We start from the raw sequence: 13,863 nt of genomic DNA on the forward strand, positions 1-13,863 counted from the left end.
TTAAGTCAGGGCATTACTACTACTACTATTTTCTATTTTACCCTATCTTGTATATAGATTATGGCTTCTGGTTGTATGTTTTGATTGGCTTCCTGTGTGTGCAATCCTGTATGTTCCTGTGTATATATGCACTTCTTGTGCTTTGCCTTTGGCTCTTTTTTTTTTTTTTTTTTTTCAAATTGGTTGTTTGGTCCTATTCCAATTTTGTTTGTTTTCATTTTATGTTAGTTTGCTTTATTATTATTACTATTATTTAGAAGCTTGTTTGTTTTCTTAGGGATACAGAAAGAGTGTGAATCCGGATTGGGGTGGGGGGGGAACTGGGATGTGCAAAGGAAGAGAAAACATAATTAGAATATATTGTGTGTAAGAAAACTATTTTAAGAAAAGAAAAAAAATTACTACAAACTACGCATTGACAGATATCTAGTGTCTATAGTAGACCAAACAGAATGAAGAGGATTTTTGCTGTGTATTAAGCAGAATATGAAGTTATTGTTCAGACAGTTACAAATTCAGGGGGATGTAAAAATCTGTCATCTCATCAATTACCTGGGTTTATTCAGTTGATCTGACTGGCTAGGTAGAAGTAAGCTCCCTCACCATGCCATGTGGATTCTTTCCTGAAGAGATACATTCAGGAGAAGGAATCAACCCTCCCTATAAAGGGAAGACTATAGTTTGGTTAAGACTACATGAGCGCCTGAGTACCCCTGCTAGAACATCCAAACACGCTCACCAACTCAGGAGCCAGTAGGGAGTACCCTTGAACATACATGTCATTTTAGAAATACTGAAATAATTAATGGGGGGGATAAATTAGCTCCTTAAAACTAGGCCTTGGGGCACCATAATTATATAAGGATTGCATAAAGTATCACATGAAGAATAGGCCAAGTTAATATTGCTACTCAACCTGAGTCCATTTACTCATGTCTGAAAGGGGACCTGGAGAAACACAGACAAGCTGTTGGGAGAAGAAAAAAAAAAAGATTTATTTGTAATACAACAAAATGAGAAAAGACTAGCACCTTGCGGGGGTGGGGGAGAACATTTCTACTCAGTCCAGGTTTCACGCTCTTTTATCCTTAGATAAGAAGACATAAATATCTGGAGACCGAGGCACACACACACCCTCCCCGCCGCCAGTTGTCTAAAATGGAGTATTGTGAAACCTAGGTTTTGGCACACACATAGTCACAGAATTGTGATGCTTCTAGGAACATTGAAAATATTTTGGTTGCCTTTGCCTTGTTGTCTTCTAGCTAAGAAGGAGGAACCACCAGACTGAAGAAGTTTCAATGCATTTCTTATGCAGCTAACATGACTCTGTGCTGAGTTGAACAGAAATCAGATCCAACAGTTGGGATAGCAAAAGAGACATACAGCATGAACATAGAAGTGACAAGCTTTTTAAAGAAGCTTTTAAAAACAAAAACAAAAACAAAAAACCAAACAAACCTTGTTTTAGTCATTATCTGCAGGTTCAGGCGAAGAATCACTTTTCAGTGAAGAATTACTTTCAGTGACAGTGGCCTTCACGTCCCTGAAAAGTAACTTGAGCAACAGTTATTATCAAAATTCACACATCAGAGGTGTTATCTACAGCAATAATAGTGGGAGACTCATATCATTCAGCAGTGTGACCGTCAAATGTTGTGACATTTAAAGTCAACCAAAAGCAAGTGAACTTAGAGAGATTGTTTGGGTTTCCTTTGGTTAAAATATTTATTGTACATCCTTCCCTACCACCACCTCTTCCTGCCCCACTTTGGACTGGGTCTCTCTATGCAGATCTGGTGACCCAGAACTGTCTATGTGAACCAGGCCTGCCTCAAACTCACAGAGATATGCCTGCCTCTGTGTTTGCTACTACTGCTGCCTCACTGAGAGCTGGGATTAGCGAGTTGCACTACCATTCCTGGTTTAAGATTCTTAAAGTAAAAGAAGAACTGGATTATTACTGGTAATATGTCATGTTATTATAATTATCCCTACTATACTAGTATCTTAAACCAGGAATATATATGCTAAGCACTTTGCCAGGTGCTAGCCATATACTGACTCGTTGACCCCTTTACTACTCTTACCGATCCAACAGAGTACATATTATTGTATCTACTTTTGTTGACAAAGAACTCAAGCCACAGGAAGAAAGTCTACTAAAGATCGCTCACTGTATTTCAACAGATGGAAAAGGGAAAAATCAAATATAAATTCTAGCAGTTTCCGCAGTATCAAGGGCCCCTTCCAAGGCTAAAGGGTATTTTTGTTATTTTATGCATTTTTGTAACATTCTGAAGAAGAGAGCAAGAGGCAATGCATGTAAACAACTGGGAGTCAGATTTCAACGGAAAGTAAGTGAAACTAATCAGTAATGTATGAACATTGAATGTCAAAAATTCAGTGCAATGTCTTATAAGCTGTACAGTGTTCATCACAGAATGTAAGGAGAATAAGAACAGGAATAAATAAACGAATGAAACGAACTCTCTTTAAAAATATAAGAAACTACACAAATGAAAAACAAACCTTTCATGATAGATAAAAAAAAAGCACAGGTAAATATGGTTTTAAAGACATGTAAACTAACTTCTACTTTGGTACAAACTAAATCAGATGCTGAGGAAAGCAACAAAGAAAAATCTCATAAAACTGGATATTTCACATGTGGATTTCTGTTCAGAAACTTTCAAAATCCTTGCAGATCTTATATCTCAAATATGAATGTGTTCAGAAACATCACAAAATGCCTTAGGTTTAGAGCAAAAGTAGGTCTCAGAACCCTCACAAATCTGATGACCACTTACCCTGGAAGGGTAAAACTGAAAAAAGCATTCCCTCTCTGGAAGACAAATCTGTATGAGAAAGTAGCATTCATGTTTTCTAGATAAATGATAAGTAGGCTAAAGATTAAAGCTAATAAAAAAAAGGTACATCCCAAAACAGGTACCATGTATAACGACAATAAATGATGTGTACATGATTTGAATCCTGCTACTAAGTATGTAGTCAGCAGAATTATTACATAGTTTAGTATGCAATGTCCTGTCTGCTGCATCTATCTTTTGAGGTTCAGATATCTCAAGAATCAACTATTTGTTGATTTGACAAATTAATTTAGGCTTTTTTCAACCACAAAACCAAGAGCTGGCTACTAAGAATTTGGGGGTTTCTATGAAATCTATTTCTTCTCCTGCGAATAGAAACTATTGAGTGATAATGATATAGAGAAGAAAATAATGCCACATTGCACAGCAAGTGACCTACTGAACCAATACAAGAGTTCTCTTGACTATTTTGTTGGTAGATGGACACGAGTATTTTAGTTTAGGACAAAGTACTGAATCATCATATTTACATACTTTACAGACTATAATCTTTATAGAGGTTAGAACTGGATGAGCACTCACTTATCCCAGAGTTTCTATTTATGATATACTGGAGGGGCTTAAAAATAAATACAAAAAAAAATGGATTGACAAGAAAAACAAAGTAACTACCAAGAAAATGACAGGAGATTAAAATGTGGTGTGATGGGGACATGGATTAAGCACAAATGTTAGTACTTGAGGTTTCCTTTTTAAGATTTATTTATTGTATCGTATGTGTGTTTTACTGTATGTGTGTCTGTGTGTCATGTGCTCCCTGTGAAGGTGGAATCCCCCGAAACCGACCTATAGATGATCCGTGAGCTACCATGTGAGTGCTGGGAACCTCACTGACTTCCTGCTGAAAGCAAGTGCTCCTAACTGCTTAGCCATCTCTCCATAGTCCTTGAAAAAGTTTATTTTATTGATAGAATATTGCAATGTAGTTCTGACTGGCCTGGAACTAGCTATGGACAACAGGCTGCTTTCCAACTTGAGGCATTCCTATCTTCTCTATACATAACCCCCACCTCCTCACCCCCCCCACTCCCCCCACTCCCAGTGCTGGGATTACATGCATCTGTCACATCTGACCTCACCATGTTGCCTTGTGAAACGGAGGTGAAACACTGAAGTTTCAGGGCAGAGTCTCAAACACGGGAGTGAGAGTTGGGGGCGGGGAGGGGGGGCTTGTAGCTTCAGTAGCTGAGGGTGAGTGGACAGAGAGTAGGAGGGAAGAGGGAATAATCCTGGGGAACAAGGGAGCAGGGAAGAGGTAAGAATCCTGGGGAACTAGATGCTCGCCTCTAGTAACCAACAACAACAACAACAAGGCAAATAGAAACAACGAGAGGTGAGTGAAAATTCCTGTTGTGTCTGAGGTAAGGCGATTCTGGCAAGTGCTGGCAAATGGACGCCAAAGTGGTTACTAGGGATCTGAGCCCAGCTGTGACGCGCTCCTCTCACGTGACCAGGAGCCTGAGTCTGCCCAAGTCCCTCTCTCATCCCGGTCCTTTTTGCCTGTCCAGACCCCGTCTTTCTATTACCCCTTGATCGAGAAGGAAAGCAGAAGTAAGTAAGTTCCCTGGATCCTCTAGATTTGGTGATTGTCCAAGGTGCCTTTTAACCAGTGGGATCGGACCTGCGAGGCAGAATCCAGATCTTCCACTACGCTTGAGCCCCGCCCCCCGCCCACGGTTTTGGTAGAGAAAATGGTGGTCTTGGGAGTGGGGTGGGGTACAAAGGACGATGCTCCACGTGAGGTCTGAGGAAGGTGAACCACAAGGGAGCTGTCTTTGGGGCGGTTAGCTGGTGCCCACATAAAGGGGGTGTGCGTCATTGCTTCTGTTTCTCTTCCCCATCCCCCGCCCCCCTACCCTGTTTGGCGTCTAACTGTAGATTTGCAGGTCTCACCTAGGAGCCTCAAAGGGGACCATAAGGTCCAAAGGGTGGGACAGGATGATCAGTGGGACAGGATCAGGGTCTGAGAATGAACACAGAAGGTAACAGTCTGCGGACTTCACTGCTCCGCCCCTGTCACTGCAGGAGAGGCCTGTGGCAAGGCCTGCTGGGAAAAATGGTGGTCTTTCGGGAAGGAGGGGGCTTACTGCGCAGCAGCCGGCGGGAGAGCCCAAGAGCTACTGAGTAAACTGAGATTTAAAGACACCCGTCCCAATCAGGGAAAGGCCGGGATTGAAAAGCGTAGCTGGGGTGTTGATCCAGCCCGCCAATTATTGTGACTCCATTCTGTTTTTTCTTGTCTCAAGAATAATTGCTTGAAGAAACTTCTCAATATGGAAAACACGCGCAGTGAAAATGAAGAGCAACCAGAGAGCACTCTGAAGATCGATGAAGAGCAGCCTGCAGTGGAGCAGTCTCCTGAAAATCAGTGCTCTGAGGAGGATCAATCCTCGGAGGATCTGTCCTCTGAGGAGCAGTCCTCCGAGGAGGAGTTCTTTCCTGAAGAGCTCCTGCCCGAGCTGCTCCCAGAGATGCTGCTGTCTGAAGATCGTTCTCCGCAGGAGTGCCTCTCACAGAAGAACCTGTTCGAAGACCGTATTCCCATGGAGCAACCTCCCTGTGGGGTGGGCAAACACAAGCTAGAGGAGGGAAGTTTCAAAGAAAGACTGGCCCGTATCCGCCCTCAATTCATAGGAGACATTCATGGCAGAAATTTAAGTAATGAAGAAATGATACAGGCAGCGGATGAGTTGGAAGAGATGAAGAGAGTACGAAACAAACTGATGATAATGCATTGGAAGGCAAAACGGAGCCGCCCTTACCCTATTTAATGTGCTCCACTTTTCATTGTTTTGCTTGATAATAGCATTTGCTACCTGGCCCTTGTGTTTGCATCTTCTTATATGCCCTTTCCCATCTTAGTTGTAACAGTTTTATTCAGGTTGTGCAGTTTTATTTCAAGTGTTTGACATGTAACTGGCACGGGTTTTTGTTTTGTTTTTGTGTTTTGTTTTTAGACCTTCTAAAATCGGAGTGTGATCCATTTGCATGGAAAGATATACATTATATATGTGAGGTGATAAAAGCAAAAGGTATATGCATAGCATCCCATTTTTGTAAAAGGAAAACACATTTATATATTAATATGCAAAGAAAAGCTAAAACCTATATACTTAAAGGCTAACTAACATTGGTTATCTGTGTGGTAAAGATAAGTGATTTTTATATTTTTTTAAATTTTGCTTTATCTAAAGTTTCATTTTTCATGATGAATACATTTTATTTATGTTGCACAACAAACAATATAATGAAAAATGTGAAGCAAGCCTAAAATCAAAAAGTGTTAGTCAGCTTATAAAGAAAATGTGCTCCTTAATAAATATTTATCAGAACTTAAGTTAATCCGATGTTTCTTCTGAATCTCTTTTCTAAGATTTATCTTATTTTTTTAAATTTGTATGAGTGTTTTGCCTATACCAGGTGTGTGAATAGTGCCTGCGGAGGTCAGATGAAGGTATTGGATGCTCTGGAACAGCAGTTACAGATGGTGGTGAAATTTGAACCTAAGTCCTCTAGAGGAGCAACAAGTGCTTGTAACCACTGAGCCATCTCTCCAGTCCCTCTTCTGAATCTCTTAGAAGAAATAGAAGCGGGATGTTTATTATCAGTAGGAATAACGTTTTCCAAGTTAAATGGGAGTAAGACATACATACCTTACAGTGTTGCTGTGAAAGTAAATGAGAAAAGGATGCTTTGAGCTCTGTTTCTTTTTTGGTAGGCCCTCCCCCAATCTCTATAGACTCGGCTGAAGCATGGAAAATTAATAGCTAAAGAATGTCTCACTTGTGCTCACCAACAATTTCTGTGAGATTCCACGTGGGTACCACATGCTGTTCCTCTTCTGCTGTACTTTGCCTTACCTGCCAGGTACAGCTGCCCCCTCTCCTAGATCCTGCTGTTTCCACTGTCCCCTATACTGCCAATATGCTCAAGGTTTAATGCCATTTGCAATCTCTAAGGAGCCACAGCTGTAGTGCTAGACACACGGAGAATGGGATTCTTCCAGCTTTACAGTTAAACATACTCAAGTATGTAGTCACAATGCCGTTAAGACTTTGATATAGTAAAAGAGTGCACAAAATTATTTTTAAAATGCTAAGCAAAATGGCCTTTTCCATGATTTTTATCTGAAAGCCCTTCTTTTCTTTTTTTTTTTTTTTAATTCTTCCTGAATTCAAACATGAGGTCACTGAGACCTGGGATAGGAAGCCAAATTTGTAAGATGGAATTCTAATTATGGAATTGATGTCCATCTTACAAATTGTGTAGAACCTCCCTTTCCACGTATGAAGAAGGGGCTTCTCACAGAATTGTCTTATCTATTCAGTTAGCTAATACAAAATAAAGAGGAAGATAAAAGTTAAATGTCCATGTGGTACTAAATGAAGCCTGCAATCCCAGCTCATGGGAAGTTGAGGCAGGAGGGTTACCATAAGATGGAGTCCAGCCTGGGCTATACAGTGAGTTCTGGGCAGAGCTACATAGTGAGACCCTGTCTCAAAATTGTGAATTACAAGCAATTTTAAATGATACATGAAAACATGCAATAAAATATTGGAAACGTGTTACATATTTACAGATATATATTTAAAACAAACACCTTAGTGTAACCACTGGAAAGCAGTCAGTTAAGTCAATCCATATGAGAAGAAATACAAATTTTATAGACAAATATGCACACATACACACATATGTATACTCATGGGTGGTAATCTGTGTATATATAACATGCATACAACATATAAATATACATTCATAATCTTTAAGTGATATTGTATAAAAGATGCCACCTGCTGTATATTGAAATATTTCGAACTCGTACCATGTCCTGAAAATACACACATTATCTGCAAACCTAGATTTAAGGCAAGTGATACTCACGTTACATACTCTGAACATTTTGTAGTTTATTCCATAATAATAAAGATTTAGGTAGTTTCGGTATTTTACTGTAACAAATATGCTACAATAGCCATTCGTTTTTCATTTTTTTTTAAAGTTTTTATTGGTTATTTTATTTATTTACATTTAAAATGTTATCCCCCTTCCTGGTTTCCCCTCCACAAACTTTCTCCCCACCCCTGCTTCTATGAGGGTGCTCCCTCACCCATCCACCCACTCCCACCTCACTGCCCTGGCATTCCTCTACATTACAATGGTCCCTCCATGTGTACTCTTTGGTTGGTGGTTTAGTCCCTGGGAGCTCTGGGAGGGGGAGAGGTCTATTTGGTTGATATTGTTGTTCTTCCTATGGGGCTGCAATCCCCTTCAGCTCCTCGGGTCCTTTCTCTAGCTCCTCCATTGGGGACCCTGTACTCAGTCCAATGGATGACTGTGAGCATCCGCATCTGTATTTGCCAGGTACTGGCAGAGCCTCTCAGGAGACAGCTCTATCAGGCTCCTGTCAGCAAGCTCTTCTTCGAATCCACAATAGAGTCTGGGTTTGGTGACTGTATATGGGATGGATCCCCAGGTGGGGCAGTCTCTGGATGGCCTTTCCTTCAGTCTCTGCACCACACTTTGCCTCCGTATTTCCTTTAGACAGGAGCAATTCTGAGTTAACATTGTTACAAAATTTGTTCTTTAATAATTTCAAATAGGCAGAAAATGCATCCTGATTGCTGTAACTCTCCACCTTCTCTAGCCTCACTTCCTCCTCTCTTATAATCACTCCTCTTTTGTTTGCCCTTTTTTCAATGATTCCTTTTTCAGTTTTGAGAACCATGGAGTTTAACCAGGATCATCTGTGCTATCTTTGGCATGGATGTATCCCTTCTGAGGCCTACTGAGCTCATCAGTGGGTACAGTGAGTAAACACAATGACTCTCTGCTACACCCACCAGTAACCAAGAATTTATGATGGAAGGGTAGACCCTCATAAGCCATTCCCAGTTCATGATCAACTGTTGACAGGCCTAGTATTATGTAAACCTATAGCATATAACCATGGGTGTTGTGAAAGTCATGGCTGAAACTGGCTGTGCCTTGTCCAGTCAGCGGGCAGCAATTCACAAACCTTCTTTTAGAGATTTTAAAAGACTGTTTATTTTGAAAGATTTATTATTTCTGTTTATGTCTCTCTGTTTCTTTGCCCCTATCTCTGTCTCTCTGTCTCTTTTTCTGTGTGTGCGTGTGCATGTGTGTATCAATGTGTGTGTAAATGCTCAGAGAGAGCTGAAGAGGACTTGTGTCCTCTGGAGCTAGATTTATACTCAGTTGTCTGTAACCTGAAATAGGTGCAGGTAGCTTAATGCAGGTCCTCTGGAAGAACAGCAACTTCTCTTAACATCTGAGCCATCTCCCTAGCACCAATATCTTCTTCTTTCTGACTCCTCTTCCTAGAGGATCACTGACCATTAGAGGGGATGTTATAAATGTTCTATTTGAAGCTGAGCACTCATCTATTAATTTTTCTCAGCACTTTAAGCAGTCAGGTGTTATTCACAACCATTCACACAATAGCCTTTATTGATCATGCCTCCTTGTGTTTTTTATTTATTTCTCTCTCTATAGTATGCATAACAAACATAAATAATTTTTATTCAGGTATTCTAACTAGAAGAATTGGGTCAAAAGATACATTTATGGTACACTGACATACTACTCTCTGTAAAAGACATATGCCATCCAAATCCTTTCTAGTTTGTCTAGTTCACTTGTGCTCAGGTTTCTTCCTCTGTCTAACATGCCCTTCTGTCTTCTGTTCAGCAAAATCCTATCCAAACAGTCCCAGAAGGTGTTCCTAAGAGTCACCAAAACAAACTGTTAGATGTCCTTTCCCTTTCCGGGTGTGTCTAAAGTACCAAATGACTTAAACTTTTATTGTAGTAGTAGTAGTAGTTACGTGTTACAATTACTTTAGGCATCTACTTCTGTGAATTGGTGAACTTCTCAAAATAAAAACCTGTATCTTGCTCACTAGCATATCTAAAACAGTACAGAGCAAACACTCATTAAATATAATCTTGAACCAGATAGCCAAGAGTCTGATGATATCTTCTCTGCTCCAACCTCTGTTATCTACACCTAAAGCTGAGCTTGGTTTTTCTGGATCCTTTAGTGAGCTCCTGGTATAAAAACTAAGCTGCTTAATGTACTAGGATGCTCACAGTCATCTATTGGATGAATCACAGGGCCCCCAATGGAGGATCTAGAGAAAGTACCCAAGGAGCTAAAGGGGTCTGCAACCCTATAGGTGGAACAACATTATGAACTAACCAGTACCCCAAGAGCTCATGTCCCTAGTTGCATATGTAGCAGAAGATGGCCTAGCCGGCCATCAGTGGGAAGAGAGGCCCATTGGTCGTACAAACTTTATATGCCCCAATATAGGGGAATGCTAGGGCCAAGAAGTAGGAGTGGGTGGGTAGGGGAGTGGGTGGGGGAGCGTGTGGGGGACTTTTGGGATAGCATTGGAAATGTAAATGAAATAAATACCCAATAAAAAAATGTGCTAGAGCCCAGCAATGAAAGCCAGCCTGGAGCAAGTGCTCTCTTTTGCGATTATCTGGATCCCAGGGGAGGTGATAGCAGCCTGTCTGGAGGATTTTTCCATACAGATTAACTGAAGGTCCTGTTATTTCACAAAATCTGAGGCAGCTTACCAAATGACAGAAGCCAGTTATTGGAAAGTCATGATGATGGTACAGAATCGACTTTATTATGATGAGTCAGGTGATCAGAACTGACTGCATGAGCTTCCCAAGAATCACCCGAGCTAGCAACTTCAAGTGAAGATCTTACATAGGAACTCAAAATTGCTCACTTTTATTTCATATACACGAGCGTTTTGCCTGTGTGTATATGTACCACATAAATGCAGTGGCTGCTAAGGTCAGACAAAGACGTCAGAACCCCTCGAGCTGTGGTTATAGAACACTTTGAAGTGCCATAAGGGTGCTAGGAACCAAACCTGGGTCCTTCTGCAAGAGCAGCAAATGCTCTTAGCTGCTGAGCCATCTCTCCACTGCCTTATTTAAGAACTTTTATGGCAGTGGACTTTAGTAAAAGATGAGTCAGTACCAGGGCATGCATTAATCAGGAAGTAGTCCATTTCTGAGGTACATCCTGATATTATCAGAAGGTCACCAGATGTTCTGGGTCCCATAAATTTGAAGGAAGATTATAGATTATGAAGTCTTATGATCAGTGCTTCTCTTGTCCCCCCCCCATTTTTTTCTGGAATCCTTGACCCTAGAAACTAATATTTTAATCATTTATGGGCAGATTTTCTTTGTAACTTAAAATGTGGGTAAAAGTAAAGACAACAAGCAGTAAGTTTATAAAGGACAATTTGCAAAGGTCAAGTTAACTTATTAGACTGTTTCATTACCAAAAGAGGCCTCTTTTCACTGTGTGGGAAGTGCACCATCGCCACATTTTAAAGTAGAGGGCATGTCATCTATACTTCTACTACAGCCTCATTTTAAGGAACAAATAGAGGCAAGAAGAGGGGTTGGAGACTCTCATGGATGTATTCCGAACCTCCACTGAGGAAATAACAGGAATTCTGCCCAATCCCCAACCAGATGTAGACCCACCTTCTCTAGCCCCACGTGTTTCCAAAAGCTTGAGTAGCTACAGACCTTCTTCAGAGGCCTTGTTCCTCTGGAAACAGGCAGGCACACATGTGGGCATGTGCCTGTGTGTGGTGTGTGTGTTTCCACACCTCAGCTAACACCAGAAGCAAAAGAAGAGAGACCCAGGTCATTACATTCCTATTTGGACATCACTCCCCTAACCCAGGGGACAGGGGATCAGGAAGGCTGAGATAGAAGGAAAACAGGAAAGCCAGAGGCTGGGCAGGGTCTGCTTCAGTGAACAGATCCTTAGTCTGACAGCAAGAACTGGCACCATAATGTGTCTTTAGGAAAGAATGCAGAAGAATGCAGCAACAGAGCACCCTTGGCTGGAGGAACCCAGGCAGACAGGTCCTGCTGTGTGAAAACAAGGGGGTAATTAGAGGGAGGACAGGCTCCTCTGTTCCTGCCACTGGGGCAGGAAACCCTGGGCCAGAAATTCTCCCTGGCCTCCCTCAGATTCCAACAGAGAAAGTCAGGGGCCTAGAGACTGTTGCCATGGCAGCAGATATCCAGGGCTGACAGCCTCTCCTCTTTCTGCATGGCTGCTCTGTCTGTATTCTGATACCTTTAGTTTCTTCTTCCAGAAAAGGCCTGTTCAGCCCACCCTGACTGTGTGGGAATGTGGCTAGGGCTCATTTATTAAGTATCAGGTTTAGCAGAACACCTCTTACCATATTTTAGACCAAAGTCTAGAAGGTGAAATGTAAAGAGAAATGTCTTCCTGAATCATACAAATTAGTCATAGAAATCATACAAATAGTCATGAAAGAATAGCTAGTTGTTCACAGACCTGAGTTACAGCTTTAACTCTTTCTGTGACTTTCTAAGTGAAACTAGCTATTTATTTTATCTTTGTTTCTATTTTCTCATTGGTGCATGAGACCGAAGCAGATTCAAAGTATATTGTCCTGAGCTCAGGATGTGCTTGGCACTAGCTTCCCTCAAAGTAAAAGGGATTTGTGTCCTTACAGCATGGGCAAGTATATCTTTGTAAATGTTCAGAGTCTGGTCTGAATTCAGAAGTGTGCACAAATAACAGTTTGGACTGTGTTAAAATGAATGTTATGTTGATTAATAGCAAGGTAACAAATATGCAGTGCAAACAATAGAAGGCATAGCCTGGGATCTCAATAGTCTATGTAAGTAACATGACATGCTCACCAGATCAGGGGAAATGGAAGAATTATAGATGAAAATCCACTTTTTTTTTTAAACTGTGCTAGAGATTCAACCTTGTCTTGGGTTTACTGCTTCTTAATCTTTCAGCCCTTTACGCTCTGAAAACCAACTTTGATATAGCCTACAAGAGAATCCATCTGTTGTGTATTAAGCCATTTCACAAAGGCCTGATGTACAATCTCTTGGTCTAAAGCTTCTTTCTCAGACAGAACTTGAAACAGCATTCCTTCTCTGGTGTTTGCTCTACAAGAGAATTTTCCATGCATACCAGCTTAGGGGCTTTTAATAACAAGTTGACCATAACCTACTTCAGTGGGAGGATAGTTCTTTTCACCTATGCTCAGTCTGGCAGAAAAAAATGTCATAGGCCATTTATTTTGGAGTGGGTAGAAAGAAATTAAGACACTTATAGCTAAGGATCCATGCCTTAATGGGAGAAGAGATCAAAGGTGTTCCAACTAAAGATCCCTATGTACCCTTGCAACGATGAAACCACATACACCGAAAGAAGCAATGGGTCCACAGTGTTCTGCAAAAATATTTGTCTCCCAAGTCTGAACTAAACTATTGGGTTCCTGCAGAAATATGTCTGTGTCATCATTGAACTGGATACTAATGGCTCTCAGCCTGTGTGGTCTATTTTAATGCTTTAGAAATATCCCCCAAAAGAAAGCCACTTGTGTGATGCTGACCTTAGAGTGCCAGGCTTAGGGGAGTTCCTGACTCTAGAGGCAAGGGTCCAGTCAAGAAATGCATAGAGTATGTTTGGGTCACACCAATTGGGTGGTCTCTTTTGGCTACAGCAGAGGAAATGCCATGCCAAAGCATAGAATTTATAATTCTCTCTGGATTCTTAAAAGCCTTGAGAATAAGAAGACGAGATACAGAAACACACACACATATTTAGTCATTTATATGGCTTTAAAAAAACTGACTCTAGTGAATCCAGTATACACTGGCAGTACTTTCTTCAAATTTCTACTGGCCTGGTAATAATTCATATTTCACAGATTAATGAATGAGGGGTGTGGGCTGACCCCTATGTTCTGCAGCTATCTAGTCCCTATGCTAGCCACATGGTAAGCACACAGTAATAGTGATGTTTCCAGAGGTCTCTAGAGGAAATATGCTGTTTTCTTGTGGTTGGTTTTTGTATATCTATCAGCCTGACACATTTAGTATTTATATAAGAAGTCATTGTGACATTTTGT

General features: G+C 41.0%; 1 protein-coding gene across 3 annotated transcripts; it reads left to right on the forward strand.

Moving 5' to 3' along the window:
* The first annotated feature begins 4,131 nt into the window (after positions 1–4,131).
* Tceal1 (transcription elongation factor A like 1) lies at positions 4,132–6,228 on the forward strand. Of its 3 annotated transcripts, none has more exons than XM_029472991.1 (2): positions 4,132–4,224; positions 5,138–6,218. In XM_029472991.1, exon 2 carries the CDS (start codon positions 5,165–5,167, stop codon positions 5,660–5,662), a length of 498 nt encoding a protein of 165 aa, XP_029328851.1. In that variant the 5' UTR covers positions 4,132–4,224; positions 5,138–5,164; the 3' UTR covers positions 5,663–6,218. The 3 variants fall into 3 exon arrangements, with proteins under 3 accessions (XP_029328851.1, XP_021009593.1, XP_021009591.1); XM_021153934.2 differs by lacking the exon at positions 4,132–4,224 and adding an exon at positions 4,336–4,446 and having other exon boundaries at positions 5,138–6,228; XM_021153932.2 differs by lacking the exon at positions 4,132–4,224 and adding an exon at positions 4,336–4,442 and having other exon boundaries at positions 5,138–6,228.
* The last annotated feature ends 7,635 nt before the right edge of the window (positions 6,229–13,863 follow it).

Source organism: Mus caroli, chromosome X (genome assembly GCF_900094665.2).
Source record: "Mus caroli chromosome X, CAROLI_EIJ_v1.1, whole genome shotgun sequence".
NCBI lineage: Eukaryota > Metazoa > Chordata > Mammalia > Rodentia > Muridae > Mus > Mus caroli.

Excerpts from the sequence above, each read along its gene's own strand:
- Tceal1 (XM_029472991.1), top strand. The coding sequence starts at position 5,165 with ATGGAAAACACGCGCAGTGAAAATGAAGAGCAACCAGAGAGCACTCTG.